The following is a 16,763-nucleotide window of genomic DNA, read 5'->3' as shown; positions in this document are numbered from 1 at the left end:
TGTAATATTGTGCCACGGTGGCGGAGGGATACACTCGGTGTTGGTGAGTCGTGACGTCAGGTCACCGGAATGCCAAACGGTGAAACTGCCAGAAACGGGACAGCTGTCAGAAGCTGCTGTCTGCAATAAACTCTCTACTTACACCCACACGTTCACGCACACACACACTGCAGTGACACTGTAGCAAACACGCTTTTAGTCATATATGACGTTGGAGTTTAATGCAAACTTGTTTGAAAGAATGTATTCATTACTAGAGGTGAGACGATATATACAAAGATCAGACGATATACCAGTGGTTCTCAAACTTTTTTGACTCAAGTACCCCCCTTTGTCCAGCTGCAACATTTTGCATAGAAAACTATTTAAAAACAACTATCTACCTATAAATCTACCTATGAAAGCAAGAAAGTTCTGTATGCATGTGTGTTTGTGGAGCAAATATCTATGTTCGAGCTCAGATATTTGTTTTTTGTTTTTTTTTACAGCATTTTAGTTGAACTAGATTTATATTTCACAAAGTGAAAGTATAGAAATACTGTTGTTTAGGATTGAGTTATGTTTTAATAAAAATATATAAATGTTAAATATAATTAAAACATTTTAAAAACCTATTTACATTTTTCAGAAATTTCAGGTGACCCCATTTAAGCTCCAGACAACCCCACATGGGGTCCCGACCCCAAGGTTACAAAAAACACTGATTTAGTGGCTCATGAATAGATGTATTTCTATTTCTATTTCATTATAATTTTCGGGTCATCTCACGCCTGTTGTGGGACCAAGACTGACATTATGTTTGTTAATTTTCCACTCTCTCTCAATTAACCCCTGTCGTGCCATTGCGTACCTCGAGGGGTACACGTAACCCCATTTGAGAAACCCTGCGATATACGATACGATACTGGGCTCACCATAACGATATGTGGCGATATTCTAGGAAAGGAAATAATAACAAAATTGAAACATGTTTTTATTTGACTTTAACTCTGGGCCTACTTACTCTAGGTATAAACTTAGCTCAAGTGAATATAGAGTATAAAATGTAAAATAGACAGTAACATAAATAAGACCAATTATTTTCCTATTCTTTAAATATTCCTATCTCTGCATGAACTTTGCATGACAAGTTTTTTTAAAAGCTTCAAAATAGAACAGTATATACAGCCCAGATTTAAGGTATGGACATGTTCTTATTTTCTGCAATAATCTAATTCTAAATTTAACATAATTTTATATTTTCTGGCAGGAACTGAGACTTTTGGACATTGACATTGACAAAAGATACGCTTGCTTGGGACAGATGTAGCAGGGATGGGACAAAATCGCAATACCATCGCAATTGACGATATATCTTGTTACATTTTAATAACCCTTAATCATTACTGTATATACTAAATACAAATTTCTCAATCCTAAACGGAAAACTATAGAGTCCTAATACCTTTGATTACTTGTCCATCCAAATGATCATTTTATATTTTTTATATATATTTTTTTTTGAGTTGCAAAGGTGCATTGACATTCACTACGATATACCAGTTAGAGGAGTAAAGAATACAAAGTTTATTGCAGTTCCATTAAAGACATTGGTGATGGTCAGCTCTGTATGCTACATTGCAGTGAGTATGTCAAACCATAAAACATTGGAGTAATGGTTCATCTACAAATCTGAAATGTTCCCTACAGTAAAAACACTAAAACATCTTTGATTGAAAAACAAAAAGTGGAAGATTAAACTATGGATCATCTTCCTCCCCCAATTCACATTATTTAGTAATATGTTCAAGTCTGAGCTCAGTTTCCATTGTGCTTTTGATTGAAATTCCTTAAAAGAGTAACTAAACCCCTGCTTTCTGCCGTCCTGCCACTAGGGGGCGGGGGGCACATTGGCGCACATGCAGAGACAGACGGGAATACACACACAATATGTCTGTACTCTGTACATACACACATAGCTTGATGAACCCTCTGATTTTATAGAAGCACAGAGTCACAAACATTACCGCGAATCGCATCTGTCAATCAAAGCTCACTGAGGGCTCTGATTGGAGGAAACCCTGCTCCCTCCTTCCAGGTTTAATAGGAGGGGCGGGGCCAACAGTGACAGTTAGTGATGTAAAATGTCAACCTGTACGTTTAACGCACACTAAAAATAAATTTTGTATATTACAATTATTGTATATCAGAGAATATATTTACCTCACTTTTTAGTAATGTGCATGTTAATACCAATTTAGTAGGCCAAAATATTGTTGATTCCATTAATGCCGTTTGTCAACAGGTGGAAAAGATGTTGGATGAGCATGTACAGTGTCTGAAATAGGCTTAAAAATAACTCAGCATGTTGGAAATAGATTCATCAATGTTTCCAAGTACCCCTAGGGGTACACGTTTCCCTGGTTGGGAACAACTACCTTAGAGAGCAGTCGCTCTGACATTTTACAACTAAATAAGCAAAATTGAAATACTTTTACCGTATTTTTCGGACTATAAGGCGCACTTAAAATCCTTTAATTTTCTCAAAAATCGACAGTGCGCCTTATAATCAGGTGCGCCTTATGTATGAAATTAATGTCAAAATGTTTTAGTACAACTTTGGTAAACTATGAAGCTGCACTGCTTGATGGATTTTTGGCACTTTAGGGCTACCGTAGTCAGGCGCCTCATGGAGTGATATGTACCTGTACTGTGCTTCAACATACTGAACTGAAAAAGTGAGTGTATTGTTCTGTATTTTATGTGTTAAACCTGAACAATGTTGAGAGTTATTGTTAATGAGTTGAATAAAGTTTGACTTATCAGACTATTTTGTTTCGCTTAATGCGTCTTAATAATAATAATAATAATAAGAATAACAAACAGGTGGACCTTATAATCCGGTGCGCCTTGTAGTCCGAAAAATACAGTACTTAAATGTGAAAAGTTGGACTAGGATCAGTCAACAGCACTACTTAGTTAATACCCATAATGTATTCAGCAGAAAAAAGTTGGTTTGGGGTTTAGTTACTCTTTAAAATTCAGTCAGTTAAATGCCTTCAAACATAACCAATATAAAACATGGAAAATATAAAAATTTAACCAGTGTAACATTTATTTCATATACAAAACAATTCTCTGAAAAAAAAAAAATACAATAATCTCTGGAAGAACACCCACTTTCCACGTTCCTGTTTTTCAGAGTCGCGGGGGTCTGCCGGTGCCTATCTCCGGCTCACACTGGGCACTAAGCGGGGGCACACCCTGGACAGGGCACCGGTCCATCGCAGGGCTACACAGACACAAACAACCACTCATACTCACATTCATTGCTACGGGCAATTTTAGAAACTCCAATTGTGGGAGGAAGCCAGAGTACCCAGAGGAAACCCATGCAGCAAGGGGAGAACGCAGAGAGGACACACGTGTCCACCTCAGGGATTGAACCCAGGACCCTCTTGCTGTGAGGCGGACGTGCTAACCACCAATCCACCATGTGTCAAATAGCCAAAATCTCACAATAGTTAGAATTCATCATCACTGCTAGATGGAACAGTGTCTGTGCTTTCTAGGGCTGTCTCTCTATCGCAAGACACGAGCAGTGAATGGGACAAAGTTAAAGTCAGATCCTCCAACTCTTTGGGTTGTTCATCTGAATGGGTGTCAGCTTGGTCTTCCTCATGCAGGGTCACATTTGTGTCTTCATGTTTTTCATCATTGAAACAGTTGGTTGGATCATCACTAGGTCCTGTAGTGTCGGTGTCATTCAGCAAAGACGGAGCAGAACCTCCTGAAATAATGTCTTCCTTATGCTCTCGTTCAAATATCTTTGGTGAGGTAATTCTTTCAGGGGAACCTGATGGTGTAGATGACTGTTGGGGTTCACCATACCCTGATGGATCTTGGTATATTTCTTGTGAACCATTAAAAAACAGGTCATTGTTTGCTTTGGCTTTTGATTGTCCCTCCCCTGGCTGCAGATGTAACGCAAGTGAATCAAGATGATTATCCTCTTCTTTATCAAGCTCTTCATTGGAATAAAAATTGGTTGGTTGATCAAAATCCTGTCGCAGAACTTCCAGAAGGTGGCGCACTTTAACCTGAAAATAAGAATTACAATTATAGAAAAAGCCAAAACACAAATTAGTCTCATGATGGAAGTTACACACTAACCTCATCAAGGTTGTGCAAATTGTTGTCCAAATGCCATTGGAAGACTTGTTTGATGACCCTAGTGAAGAAAAAACACTTGAATACATCTTGAATAATGAAAAACTGTAATTGATTGTAAATAGTAAACTGGAATACCTGTCAGAGATGTGACCTCTAGATAATATGTCTTCGGTTACAGCAGAAATAAATTGAAGGTATTCAATTTCTTCTCTAAAGAAAAATAAGATTTTAGAGAAGATTAGCTTATGCATTACATTATAGAAAAAAACATTGATTAATATAAGATAAAGCAGAATATTGGTCAAAAATTTTGTTGAAACTAACTCTGCAGACACACTCCTCGTCCCCATCTCGGAGGCCTTGCTGTCATCTGGTGAGGCTCTAAAAGACGTAAAGCAAACTAATTGTACATACAAAATACTTTAAAACAACAAAAATGTACTAACAAAATCTAAAAGTTTACCTTTCTGGATCATTAAAAAAATCACGATCCTGGCTATTAGTATTCCGAGACTGTTGACTGGATGAAGATAAAAAAGTTTCACTGAGCTCTGCCTGCGAGCCTTCATGGTCTGTGGTTAAATCCTGAAAAACAAGAAACAACTGTTAAGTAAGGTAATTACTCATTTTCAGACAAACACTATGGCTGTGTTCGAAATCACATACTAACATACTACTCATAATAAAGGCTTAAACATATTTGGGTGATCACCTGACCACAAGCGACGTTACTTGCGTGATTTGATCAACTAGGTCAAGCACGAAAGTTGAAAAATTTGAACTTTTCAAGCGGTGAGACAGCTGCAGCGTTGGGCTGTACTATGGGCAAAATTAAAGTGGTAACTTCTAGAATAAGCCTACATTCTGAGTGAACTCATCCTTTAGTAACTCCGTAAGTTGATCATTTAAATCCTAAAAGCGGCGCTGTCTATGATAAGTGCTGTAAACATATGGCCGGAGAAGAAGTGATCAACCCTCTCTCTCACCTGTCACCGGCTCTACACACACCCACACGCACACACTGTTCCCTGGTCATCGCGTCATTGGAGTGATGGAGTGACTATAAATTAGCCTGTAGTGCGTTCACAGATAGTATGGAAAGATTGAGTATGCAAGAAATACCCAGATGTATAGTTTATTGAGACCTTTTTTAAAGTATGGACGGTGGGCACACTAGTCATACTCAACCGCCCCATGATGCATACCCAGCGGAACGTAAATTTGTCCTGAGACCGGCTTCAAGCTAAAAATCAAACATCCCCTTTTAAAAACGAAAGCATCTCGTCTTTGTAAATAGGGCTCTTGTTTTGAAGTTAACCGGAAGTTTAGTCAGTAGCACAATGGCGGGTCTCCAAAAATCTCCAAAAGGTCGGAATGAAATTGTTTCCACAAGTTTTATGGATCAAATGAACACATGTTGATATTCTACTTGGTCACTTTCTCGCTTAAAATGTTTTGAGAACTTTCAAAGTTGGCAAATCAACAGAGATATTTAGCCTCAGTGTGCTTCAGGTTTTTGTCGTTGTAGGTAAGAAATGCATCTTGGGAAACTTGGAAGTGGGAACGGTCATCATCCTAATCATCCTAACCACACTTATATTATATCGTAGATAGTATATACTCATTGAATTTGTAATGCATAGTTTGAAGTATGCCATTTCCGAACACAGCTAATAAAACAATAACAGAGGCACCAAACAGCCCAAGATGAAAGAAAGTAGATCTTTTTAAAAAAAAAAAAGTCCAACCAACCAAATCTCCTGAAAATACCTGAGATGACTCATCAAGAACTTGCTCACATTCCTTTGATTTTGTTCTGGAAAAAATAATCAGGAAAGTGAAGCAGGTTTGAATTAAACAGTCTTCACTCAATGGGACTGAATTCTTAACTTAATATTTACCTCGGTGGTGCTCTGTAATAGCGATAATTCGACAGGGAGGAACTCTTTTCTGATTTCAGCAATTTTGGGGTGAATGGTTGGTCTGGTGTAAAGAGATGGGAGTGTTTCTGGAGCAGGTCCCCACTGCACGTCGTCTGCTCAGGAACCTGGAATGTCTTGTACATGTTTTGATCCTCCGAAGCTCGAAGGGAACATGCAGACTTCCTTCTTTGTGAAGACGCTTCGGTGCTCCCTTGCTTTTTTCCCGATGCTGGATGTGTGCGTTTCGCATTGGTTTTGGGTGATGAATAAACCGGCTCATTGGAGTGAAAGGTGGTGGTGACCCTCGGGCTGGATACCACGGAGCTCCTCAAGCAGACGTCGGGACCGTCAGCATCACAGACGGATGAATTAGTCTGTAAACAAAAAGTATGAAAATGAACAAAAACCTAGGAATTATAGTCCTACTTTTCCTTTCAGGTACAAGGAAACCCTTGAGTGACTGACTTGAGCTGAGGAACAGGAAGCTCTCCTACTCTTCTGTGAGCGAGAGACGGCTGACTGGGGGCGACTTCTCCTCTGCTGATTCTGCTTGATTCGGTCTTTATCTATAAATATCCAGAGAATAAAAGATTATTTAATACACAAGACATTATGTAAACCTCTATTGCAGTCCAGACGTTTTCTTTATCTTGCTTTCCAATAATTGTCTTCTGATTTGCAAGGCTTTAACCTAATGACTGAAAGTAATGACCTGCCGCATTTAGCGTACTTCACAGTCATAAACTAATAGCTACTATTACTTACTATAAGGGTAAATAGCATTGTGATGAGTCACTGCATCACTTGAGATAAGGTCATTTCTTTACTCAACTGTAATTGACTTGCTTTTATGGGTACTTGTACTTTTTTTGAGTACATTTCTAAATCAGTAATTTTACTTGTAAAAGAAGTAAAGTCATTCATTACATTTCTACACCCAACCATTACTGAGTAAATTATCATTTTTTTTTTTAATTATTTCCATTTCATGGTCTTCATTCTTGTAATAAATTAATTTCAATGGTGTTATTTTATTTTAAAAAATAATTGTAAATTTTGACAAACCTTTTATTTCATACAGATGCCTTTGTGGGAAATAAATTAAGGTCCAATTGTGCAAGATTTGTTCTCTTCCATTTTAAGTTTATACATGAGATGTTTACTGTATGCAAGGGAACCGTGGCAAGATTTATTACCAAAAATAAACGTGGGGGGTGAAAGTAACTAGTAACATTTACATTAAGGACAATTTAACAGGGCTACTTTTTACTTGTACTTGAGTATTTTATGCATGACATACTTGTACTTGAGTACAATTTCAATCAAGTAACAGAACTTCTACTTTGAGTAGGATATAGCTTTAAACTTCTGATGATAATACATAAATGGCTTAAGGATTTTTATTGGTCAGTACGTGCATGAACAAGTACCGTACATAACAAAATAGCTTCCTCAAGATCCCCGTTAAGCCTTTAGAAAATGAATCGAGTCAAAAAAATAATACTATATAAGAATGAAAATAGAAAAACAAATAAAAGGGTCATTGACGTCATTTCACCACATGATATTTCATAAAATAAGCATCATCGGGCAAGATTTGGATGAATATTATGATGGAAATAAAAATAAGAATAGTTTGGAATCTTATACAGTACTATAATATAACTAAAATATGGCAGAAAATAAATGAGTAATTTTAAGGATTTTTTCAGTGCTCAGTCGCACCACATTATATTTTGACACTTAGAATAACAGAATAAATTACAGAAGTAATTCAGTAAGTAACATTCAAAAAATAAACACATTTTTTTTTTTTAAAAAAAAGTGAGCTTGTGTTTACTTAGTTACTAAATTATTGGTATCTTTTTATGCATTTTTTTTAGGTGTCATGGTATGTCATTGACCCAAAAATAGAAAAACGCCAATAATATATAGATTATAAACAAAAATAATTCCTTTAATTTTATGTATGAAATACACATTTTTAAATCATAGTTGACAATCGTTTGGAAAAAAAAAAAAATGTTAAAACTTTTTTCCAAAAAGTGTGAAACAAATACTTACTTTTCACAAAGCAGACATAACTTTCGGGTACGGAGGTATCAATGGCAGCTGTGGATCAGTATTAAACTAATGTTAATGCACATTCCAACGTTCATATCACTACTAAGATGTGTGCATGCATTGAAACTCACATTTCGCAGTGATGATCCTTTTGTAATGGAACATCATGTCATTTTGGATTATAGGTTCAGTCACCTTGCTGGAGTATTGAGGCCAAAAAGCTGAAACCATACCAAGCGGGATACACGTTTAAAAAAGGAAGAAAAAAAAAAAAGTAGTTATGAGTAGTTATAGTTTGGATTTATTACTACTCACGATTAACTTTCAGACTCCGTTTTCTCACATCTGAGCTGAATCCCAGTCCACTGGAAACACTCCCTACAAACAGATGTATTTTCTTTTTTAAAATCAAATAATAACTTCATTTTAATATTTAACAATAAGAGTAAATAGGAAGTGAAGTTTAATTGTTGATTACGGTAGACAGATATTTTTTGCAGACAAAAAAAAAAAGTCTTACAAATACAAATCATTTTTTCACACACAGATTTTTTTTTTTTTTTTTTTACGCACACAGATTTTTTTTTGGCCCCACACACAATCTTTATGACCCTAATTTTATCCCATAGAAAACAAACACACAATTAATCTGAAAACACAAAACAAAAACAAGCAACAAAATACACAGAATTCTAATAAAATTGCACAAAATTACTCCAAACACTAACATCATAACAAAAAAATGCACAAAATTCCTCAAAATATACAAAATGACAACTAAAGGACATTAAAAAAAAAAAACCAAAGCGCTTTACAATATCAGCTCATTTACACAGGATTATCACTGAATTAGTCATTAAAGTTTACAATATTAAAATAAACTCACTTTGCTCACTGAAAAAAAAACAAAAACATTTAACCATTGTAGTCCATCTTTTTCTTTGAGCACATTTTTACTTAGTTACTACATTACTGGTCACTTTTTTTTTTTTTTTGCATTTAAACCTTTTTTAACATAAAGAAATGCAGTTGGACAGAATATTTAGATGTCAGTGACCCAAAAATAGAAAACCCCCTGTAATATACAAAGTATATACAAAAATAATACAAATATACAATAACATACAAATATCTGTTCATTGATTTGAAATACTCAATACTAATATCTTTGATTTTAAGTATAAAATACAAATTTTTGGACCTTACCTTTAGGTGTTTTGTAATTGCACACCCTCCGATCTTTGATTTTAGGTTGAGTCAACTTGCTGGAGGATTGAGGGCAAAAAGCTGAAACCATACCAGGAAGAATACACGTTTAAAAAAAAGAGGATAAAATAAAGTAGTGATGAGTAGTTTTAATTTGGATTTATTAATATACTCACAAGTACTTTTCAGACACCGTCCTCTCACTTCTGAACTGAATTCCAGTGCACAGGAAAAACTTCCTACAAACAGACGTATTTTCTTGTTGTTAATGTTTCTTCATTTTAATATTTAACAATAAGAGTAAATATGAACGTTTTCAAATATTTAAATACATCCCTGTTGGATCAAAATGCATTTGATGACAAACAAAATGCTTGATATTAAACGTTTTAAATTGTTATAGAATAAGTTAGATTAAATACAATATTAATATTAATCATTTGATTAAAGAAGGTTTGAAGTATTATTTTGTTCCAATTTAACGTTAATTGCAAATATAAATGTTTTAACAATTAAAGAACAATTCGAAATTGCATTCATGTAATGAATCATAAAGTAGTACGTCACAACCTTCAAATCTAGCTTACAAAGATGTTCCTACTGCCATAACAAACTTGATAGCAGAGAAGTTTAAACAATGACTTTAAGATTAAATTGATTTTAAAAATAATGTGTTCAATGGCAGTCGCCTAGCTACTATTTATGACCTCATTTCAGTACAAAATTCTATGGCTGAGTCCTATGGTCCCTAATGTGATCTAGACTGGATTATGCATGAATTAAATCGAATTTTAGCTACAAATATCTTTATATAAATACTTAAGCCCACACTTAAAGTCTTCCGTTAAGCTATGCTACGTAGTTAGCCCAAAGCTAACTCATGTGTCATACCCGTTCTCGCTTCCATGGAAATGACGGTGGTCTCACCGTAGGCAATGCAGGTCTCACCGTATCCCATTTTCAGGAGAATACTTCTGCGATGATATAACACATTCAGAAAATAAAGTGAACTTGAATGTTGACATGATAATGAGCATTTCTCCAAGGCAACGTCGAACGTTAAACAAATGCAGGGAAAACCAAAGCTTCCCCGTCGCCATGCTGGTTGCTATGCGCTATACGTCATTACGCCAATACGCGTTGACGCATGCGCCACTGGTGTACACGCCCAGTTGTCACACTTCTTTCTCAAAACAACTGATATACTAAATACACTAATGAGTCAAAAGAAAAACACAAAACAGCAACAGACGACATGAGTGGAAAAACCACCAAAAACTATGGAGGACCAAACCTGCCAAAAGTGTAAATAAATAAATAAATGGATAAATAAATATTGGAATAAATAAATAAAAGAATGAATGAATGAATGAATGAATGAATGAATGAATGAATAAATAAATAAATAAATAAATAAATAAATAAATAAATAAATAAATAAATAAATAAATAAATGTTTAAATAAATTAATAAAAACTGGTAAATAATGAATATTTCTACATTTATTTATTTCCACATTTATTTATTTCTACATTTATTTATTTATTTCCAAATGTATTTTTTTTCTACTTGTATTTATTTCCAAAATTACTTATTTCTACATTTATTTATTTCCACATTTATTTATTTCTACTTGTATTTATTTCCACATTTATTTATTTCTACATTTATTTTTTTACACATTTATTTATTTCTACTTGAATTTTTTTGCACAATTATTTATTTCCACATTTATTTATTTATACATGTATTTTTTTCCACAATTATTTATTTCTACATTTATGTGGTTCCACATTTGTTTATTTCAACATTTATTTATTTCCACAATTATTTATTTCTACATTTACTTATTTCCACATGTATTTATTTCTACTTGTATTTATTTCTACATTTATTTATTTCAGCATTTATTTATTTCCACATTTATTTATTTCTACTTGTATTTATTTCCACATTTATTAATTTCCACATTTATTTATTTCTACTTGTATTTTTTTTGCACAATTATTTATTTCCACATTTATTTATTTATATATGTATTTTTTCGACAATTATTTATCTATACATTTATGTAGTTCGACATTTGTTTATTTCAACATTTATTTATTTCCACAATTATTTATTTCTACATTTATTTATTTTCGCATGTATTTATTTCCACATATATTTATTTATACATGTATTTATTTCCACATGTATTTATTTATACATTTATTTATTTCCACATTTATTTATTTCTACATTTATTCATTTCCATGTGTATTTATTTCTACATGTATTTATTTCCACTTTTATTTATTTCAACATTTATTTATTCTACTTGTATTTATTTCCACAATTATTTCTTTCTACATCCTTTTCTTTCAACATTTATTTATTTCCACAATTATTTATTTCTACATTTATTTATTTATTTCCACAATTATTTATTTCTACATGTATTGATTTATTTCCACAATTATTTATTTCTACTTGTATTTATTTCCACAATTGTTTATTTCTACGTATTTTTTTCCATAATTATTTATTTCTACATTCCACATTTTTGTGACCGTATGCTAATGAGGTAGGAGGGACTAACCTCAGTCTCAAAATGCGCAAAATTATTCCAGGGTTATCACAGAATATGTAAATACATTTTCAATATTAGAAAACAAGCAGTATTTACCAACTTGATTCGGGAATATCACTGAATTATTCATTAAAGTTTACAATATTAAAAGAAACTCACTTTGCTCACTGAGGATATCTGCTGGTGATTCTTTACGGGGGTATTTTAAGGAAACACTTCCTTCAAGGTGTGTTCTACAGTCACTACTGAAGATTGTGCGGAGCTTTGATCTTTGTCTGAGTTACCATGAGTTCCTGTCACCATTCGAAAAGTCGAGCATGGGTAAGTTGTGACGTTTCTGCCTTGAAACGCCAGTCATCATATTTGTTTTGGAGAAAAAAAACAATCAGAATCAGAATCAACTTTATTGACCAAGAGTGTATGAATACACACGAGGAATTTGTTTTGGTGACCTGTGCTCTCTCAGATAGTGTAACATTAAATAATAACAATCAACTAGAATAAAGAAAAAAAAATAAAAAAAATAAGTATAAACATAAATATAAGAGTAGTTAAACTAATATGTGCAAACTAAATAAAAATAACAAGATAATAATAATAGTAATAATAATAATAATAATAATAATAATAATAATAATAATAATAATAATAATAATAATAATAATAAAATAAAATAAAAATACAATAATAATAATAAGATAATAGTGCAGTAGTGCATTGATGAGTAGTGCAGGTGAACATTTAAATGAAAATATTATGTCCATGAACATTCACAGTGACAGGTTAAACAACATTTATAATGTGTGACCTCTCATTTTCTCAGGTTGTACAAGGGCATGTTTCTATATGTGTAAAATAGACTAATAGACACTTGCAATAAGAAGTTTTTTTTTTTAATTTGCATCCACCTATAATTAATTTATTCTGTTATATACAGTATTGAATAGCACACATGATGTTTACAGTAATAATCTGTTGTCAGACCCTGTGGTTCTGGGTGTCCAAATGTTACAGATGTGTTGGAGTGAGTGAATATTTGTATATTTTTTTGAATAAAAATTCCAATTGATATGTCATCCCACAGTGCCTTTTTCAATGCAGGTATGGCAAACAACACCAACATTAAAAAAAAAAAAACACCCACCAAAATTCCATATATTCACAGGTAAATAAAGCTCCCCATGTGACCAAACTATAACAATGCTTTTTCATTTCTTCCTTAATTAAAATATAATGACGTAAAACATTTTTACAAACTTTAAATCCTTTTGTTGTGCAACAACAGTACACTGTAGGAAGGACAGGGTCCATCGATTTTCCACAGTTTGTAATGTTTATCCAGTCTGCATTTACCTCACCCACTGGACTGTCATGTCTAAGGGGAGAAAGTGGCTCCTTAATCAAGAAGGGTCAAGCTGCAGCCGCTACAAACCATGCTCTGTACCAACACGCCCCCTACAAAATACGCTCTATCAACCCCCCTGAGCCAGTACCTGGACATGAACCTTTCCACTAACCTCGACCTCTACTGCCTCCACTTCCTGGCTAAATTCGAGGTTACATTGAAAAATTGCTTCACTGGCCACCGTCAGACATGTGGGCGTTTTTTAATGGCTCAGCGCATTGAAAAATTGCTTGCGTGGGTGTGGTTTGTAAGGGGCGTCACTTGTACTGTACCTGCGGCTCCAGTTGGGTATTATTGGCTTAATCGCTAAAAAGAGGTTTACACAGTTGACATAGCGCTCTTCTTCGCTACTATAAGTTTGCAGAAAAGCCACAGTGGTTGAAGCTGTCTCCCCCTGCGGTCTCCATACTGAGATTTTAACCCAAACCTAACCCTAACCCAAACCCTAACCCAATCCAATAAACAAATAAAACACGTCCATTCACTTTGAAATCAAAAATAAATATTTTCCGGTAGTGTGCATGTCCGTGCATATGGTTATATATTGTACATCTCAGTACGATGCGAACTCAGTACATGACAGTGGATCCAGACACTGTGTCCGCTGCTGTTGAGGCAAAGATGGATCGTCTTTTGCTGTACATGCAGCTGAGGCAGGAGCATCTTCTTGAGGAGATAAAGGAACGTGTCTATTTATACGGTTGCCGTACTGACAATCCCCGGTGCTATTGGTACGGTTACCGAAGTACACGTATGTAGCGTTTTAAGGTTAGGGTTAGGATTAGGGTCAGGTTTAGGGTTAGGATTAGGGTTAGGGTTAGGTTATAACCCAATATCGCAATAATTTAGGGTTTAGGGTTAGGGTTAGGTTTAGTCCTAGTCACATGACCTAAACTGACCAACGACTGACATATCACCTGACCAAAACTGGCCAATGAGGGGCACTGCTTACGGATAGAATGTCGGAATAATGATATGGCAACCATACGGATAGCAACTGCAGAGATAAAGCGCAGCGTGCAGCTGGATATCCAGGATACTGTATGAAAGGCCAGCTGGAGGAAGTGAACTCGGACAGTCGACTAAATATGAAACAGGAGGTTTCTGCTTTGGAGAAACTGATCTCTGACTACCTGGCTGAGAGCCAATCAGCTGCAGCCACTCTGAAGCTGAAGATCGAGATCTTGGAGGCTGAGAATGCCAAGCTTTCCAAGGATCTGTCTTTCAATAAACAAAAAAAAGTGACTAGTTAATGTCTTGCAAATTTCAGGAGATTTTGTGCTGCAACAAATTCTTAGCAAACTGGATAAAAGACGGTAATTAAATGACTCTTCATCTCAATAAATATTAGGGTTAACACCCAGATAGATTGAATGCGAATAGTCATCCCAAGTGAAAATGATATATTCCTGTCTCCTGCACATAAGTTCTGGGCTTTGCACCAAAGATTTAGGCGAAATATTGAAACAAATATCATTATTAGTGAATAGAACTTCATAGTTTGTAATGTTCTATATCAAGGTAGTGTGACTTTCATGATAGTGCATCCCATTTTCATGTGTTTACCACAAGAATGAAAGTTTGATTTATCAAAAAACCTCCTTGTCTTTGTATTTGGGTTTTGATGCTAACGTGCTGCTGGCAGATTAAATAGAACACCTTGACTTTGGAAACCCATACACATCATACTATAATATGATAAATAATAATAACCAATGTAGGTGCTTGAAACAAATACCATCCAAAAGTAGCGTATTCCGCAAGATAGAGTCAGTGTTGTTCCTTAGTGGCTTTTCACAGTGTAGTATTTTTAGACAGTGGAGGCAGAGACAAACCTTTTAAAATGCAATAAACGACACCCCGTAAAACAACATAATGAGCAGTTGGTTCATTTCCATTATGAGCAGGATTACACACTTGTGTAAAATGGTGGCATTAATTTCTAGGCAATGCATTTTTATATTGATCTAATATATTTTCTTTGACATATTAACACAATGGAGTTTTTTTTCTTTCTTTTAAGAAAGAGATCTCACCTACAAAGAAAATATTACGAAGAGAATGGATTTAATTTGCTTAAAATTAGCTAAAAAATGACAACAAAAAAAGGTGTCCATAACTACTCCACCCCTTTTCTATGAAATCACCTTATTACAGTATATGGAATTTTGTTGCAGGATTTTTTTTACTGGATGATAAATTGAATTCAAACAGCATTTTAAAGTTGTATTAAAAGCAAAACTGTGATTATGATCTACATTACAAATCCCAGGCTCCTGAATCCTGATGCATAATGGCCAAAAACAACCACAATGATAATGGAAGCTTAATCTTCTTTTAGTGGAAAAGTTGACCAAAGTGTGTCACGAAAACCACATTTTCAGTGACCTTGTTTTCATTAAAGCGCATGGCTGAAAACGCTCAGTGTAGAAAATACATAGTATATATTAAGTATCAACTCTGTCCTAAACCTTAGTCCTGAGAACATTCTGTCAGCATCCTATTGTGTATTCTGCCATGTTCCTTCGATTGTTTGATAGACCTTTTAACCCATTGCATCATTTACCAACATGTTACATCTCAATAGCAGAGTGACAGGCACAATGTGACACTCACTGTTTTATGAGTTTACCCTCGTCCTAATATAACTTTCCCACTTGTGATTTTACTGCTGGTTTAGGAATACAAAACACAAAGACATTTAAACACATCATGAAATGATTCTGCTCTCTAAAAAGAAATACACAAACACCTAAAATTATTTTGTTTTGTCTGTAGATGTGCATGACTAAATCATAGTTGCAAACTTGATGAATAAAACAAGAAATGTGAGGCAGATCTGACATGATTTCTTTAATATCCATTTTATTTGCCATAATTATGATCGTTTTATCCTAAAATTATTTTTTGCTTCTTGTCAAGGACGTCAAAATGAGTAAAGTAGGGTTGTGCATTGCCATGAATCTGATTATACGATACCATCTATCCCGATATATATCCCAATACTAAACAATTTGATATACATGGCGATATCAATAATTACAAATTTCACCAAATGGCATGAAATACAATTGATTTCATTTTTATTTTAAACTTGCAAGAACAAGTAAATGGTAACTAACTGTAATTATATATATATATATATATATATACACACACAAAACAAGTGGTATGTTTATCAAACTATCATATTACATTTTTCAATAAAAGTTTAATTTTTGCTACTACAATAGATTCTGATTCTGTTAAGTTCTTCAATTCTTTTTTTTTTTTTAAATAACCACATACATATATCAAAGTGTCCAGTATGTTTTATGAAAATAAAGTGCAATTAACTTCCAAGCTAAAATGCATGGAGGAGCAGATGTTAGCGCAATGAAATTTTTTTTTTTTTTTTTTTTTTTTTTCCATTAAAAAACATGATTAAAAAAATGTATTTGGA

At 34.1% G+C, this 16,763-nt stretch overlaps 1 protein-coding gene across 3 annotated transcripts; it reads right to left on the bottom strand.

Annotated features, from left to right (window-relative positions):
- Positions 1-3,072: 3,072 nt before the first annotated feature.
- Positions 3,073-12,183, bottom strand: spata7 (spermatogenesis associated 7). Of its 3 annotated transcripts, none has more exons than XM_028438332.1 (15): positions 12,076-12,183; positions 10,236-10,318; positions 9,521-9,583; positions 9,345-9,425; positions 8,454-8,516; positions 8,270-8,359; positions 8,139-8,186; positions 6,540-6,640; positions 6,054-6,448; positions 5,923-5,968; positions 4,616-4,737; positions 4,477-4,533; positions 4,288-4,362; positions 4,153-4,210; positions 3,073-4,079 (listed from the first exon to the last, which is right to left on the bottom strand). In XM_028438332.1, the coding sequence occupies exons 2-15, from the start codon at positions 10,300-10,302 to the stop codon at positions 3,504-3,506; spliced, it is 1,842 nt and encodes a 613-aa protein (XP_028294133.1). In that variant the 5' UTR covers positions 10,303-10,318; positions 12,076-12,183; the 3' UTR covers positions 3,073-3,503. The 3 variants fall into 3 exon arrangements, with proteins under 3 accessions (XP_028294133.1, XP_028294135.1, XP_028294134.1); XM_028438334.1 differs by having other exon boundaries at positions 10,272-10,318; positions 12,076-12,157; XM_028438333.1 differs by lacking the exon at positions 12,076-12,183 and having other exon boundaries at positions 10,272-10,445.
- Positions 12,184-16,763: the final 4,580 nt, after the last annotated feature.

Source organism: Gouania willdenowi, chromosome 22 (assembly GCF_900634775.1).
Source record: "Gouania willdenowi chromosome 22, fGouWil2.1, whole genome shotgun sequence".
In the NCBI taxonomy this organism is placed as follows: domain Eukaryota; kingdom Metazoa; phylum Chordata; class Actinopteri; order Blenniiformes; family Gobiesocidae; genus Gouania; species Gouania willdenowi.
Note: the sequence above shows the minus strand (reverse complement) of the source record. Positions and strands in the feature narration are given on the sequence as shown.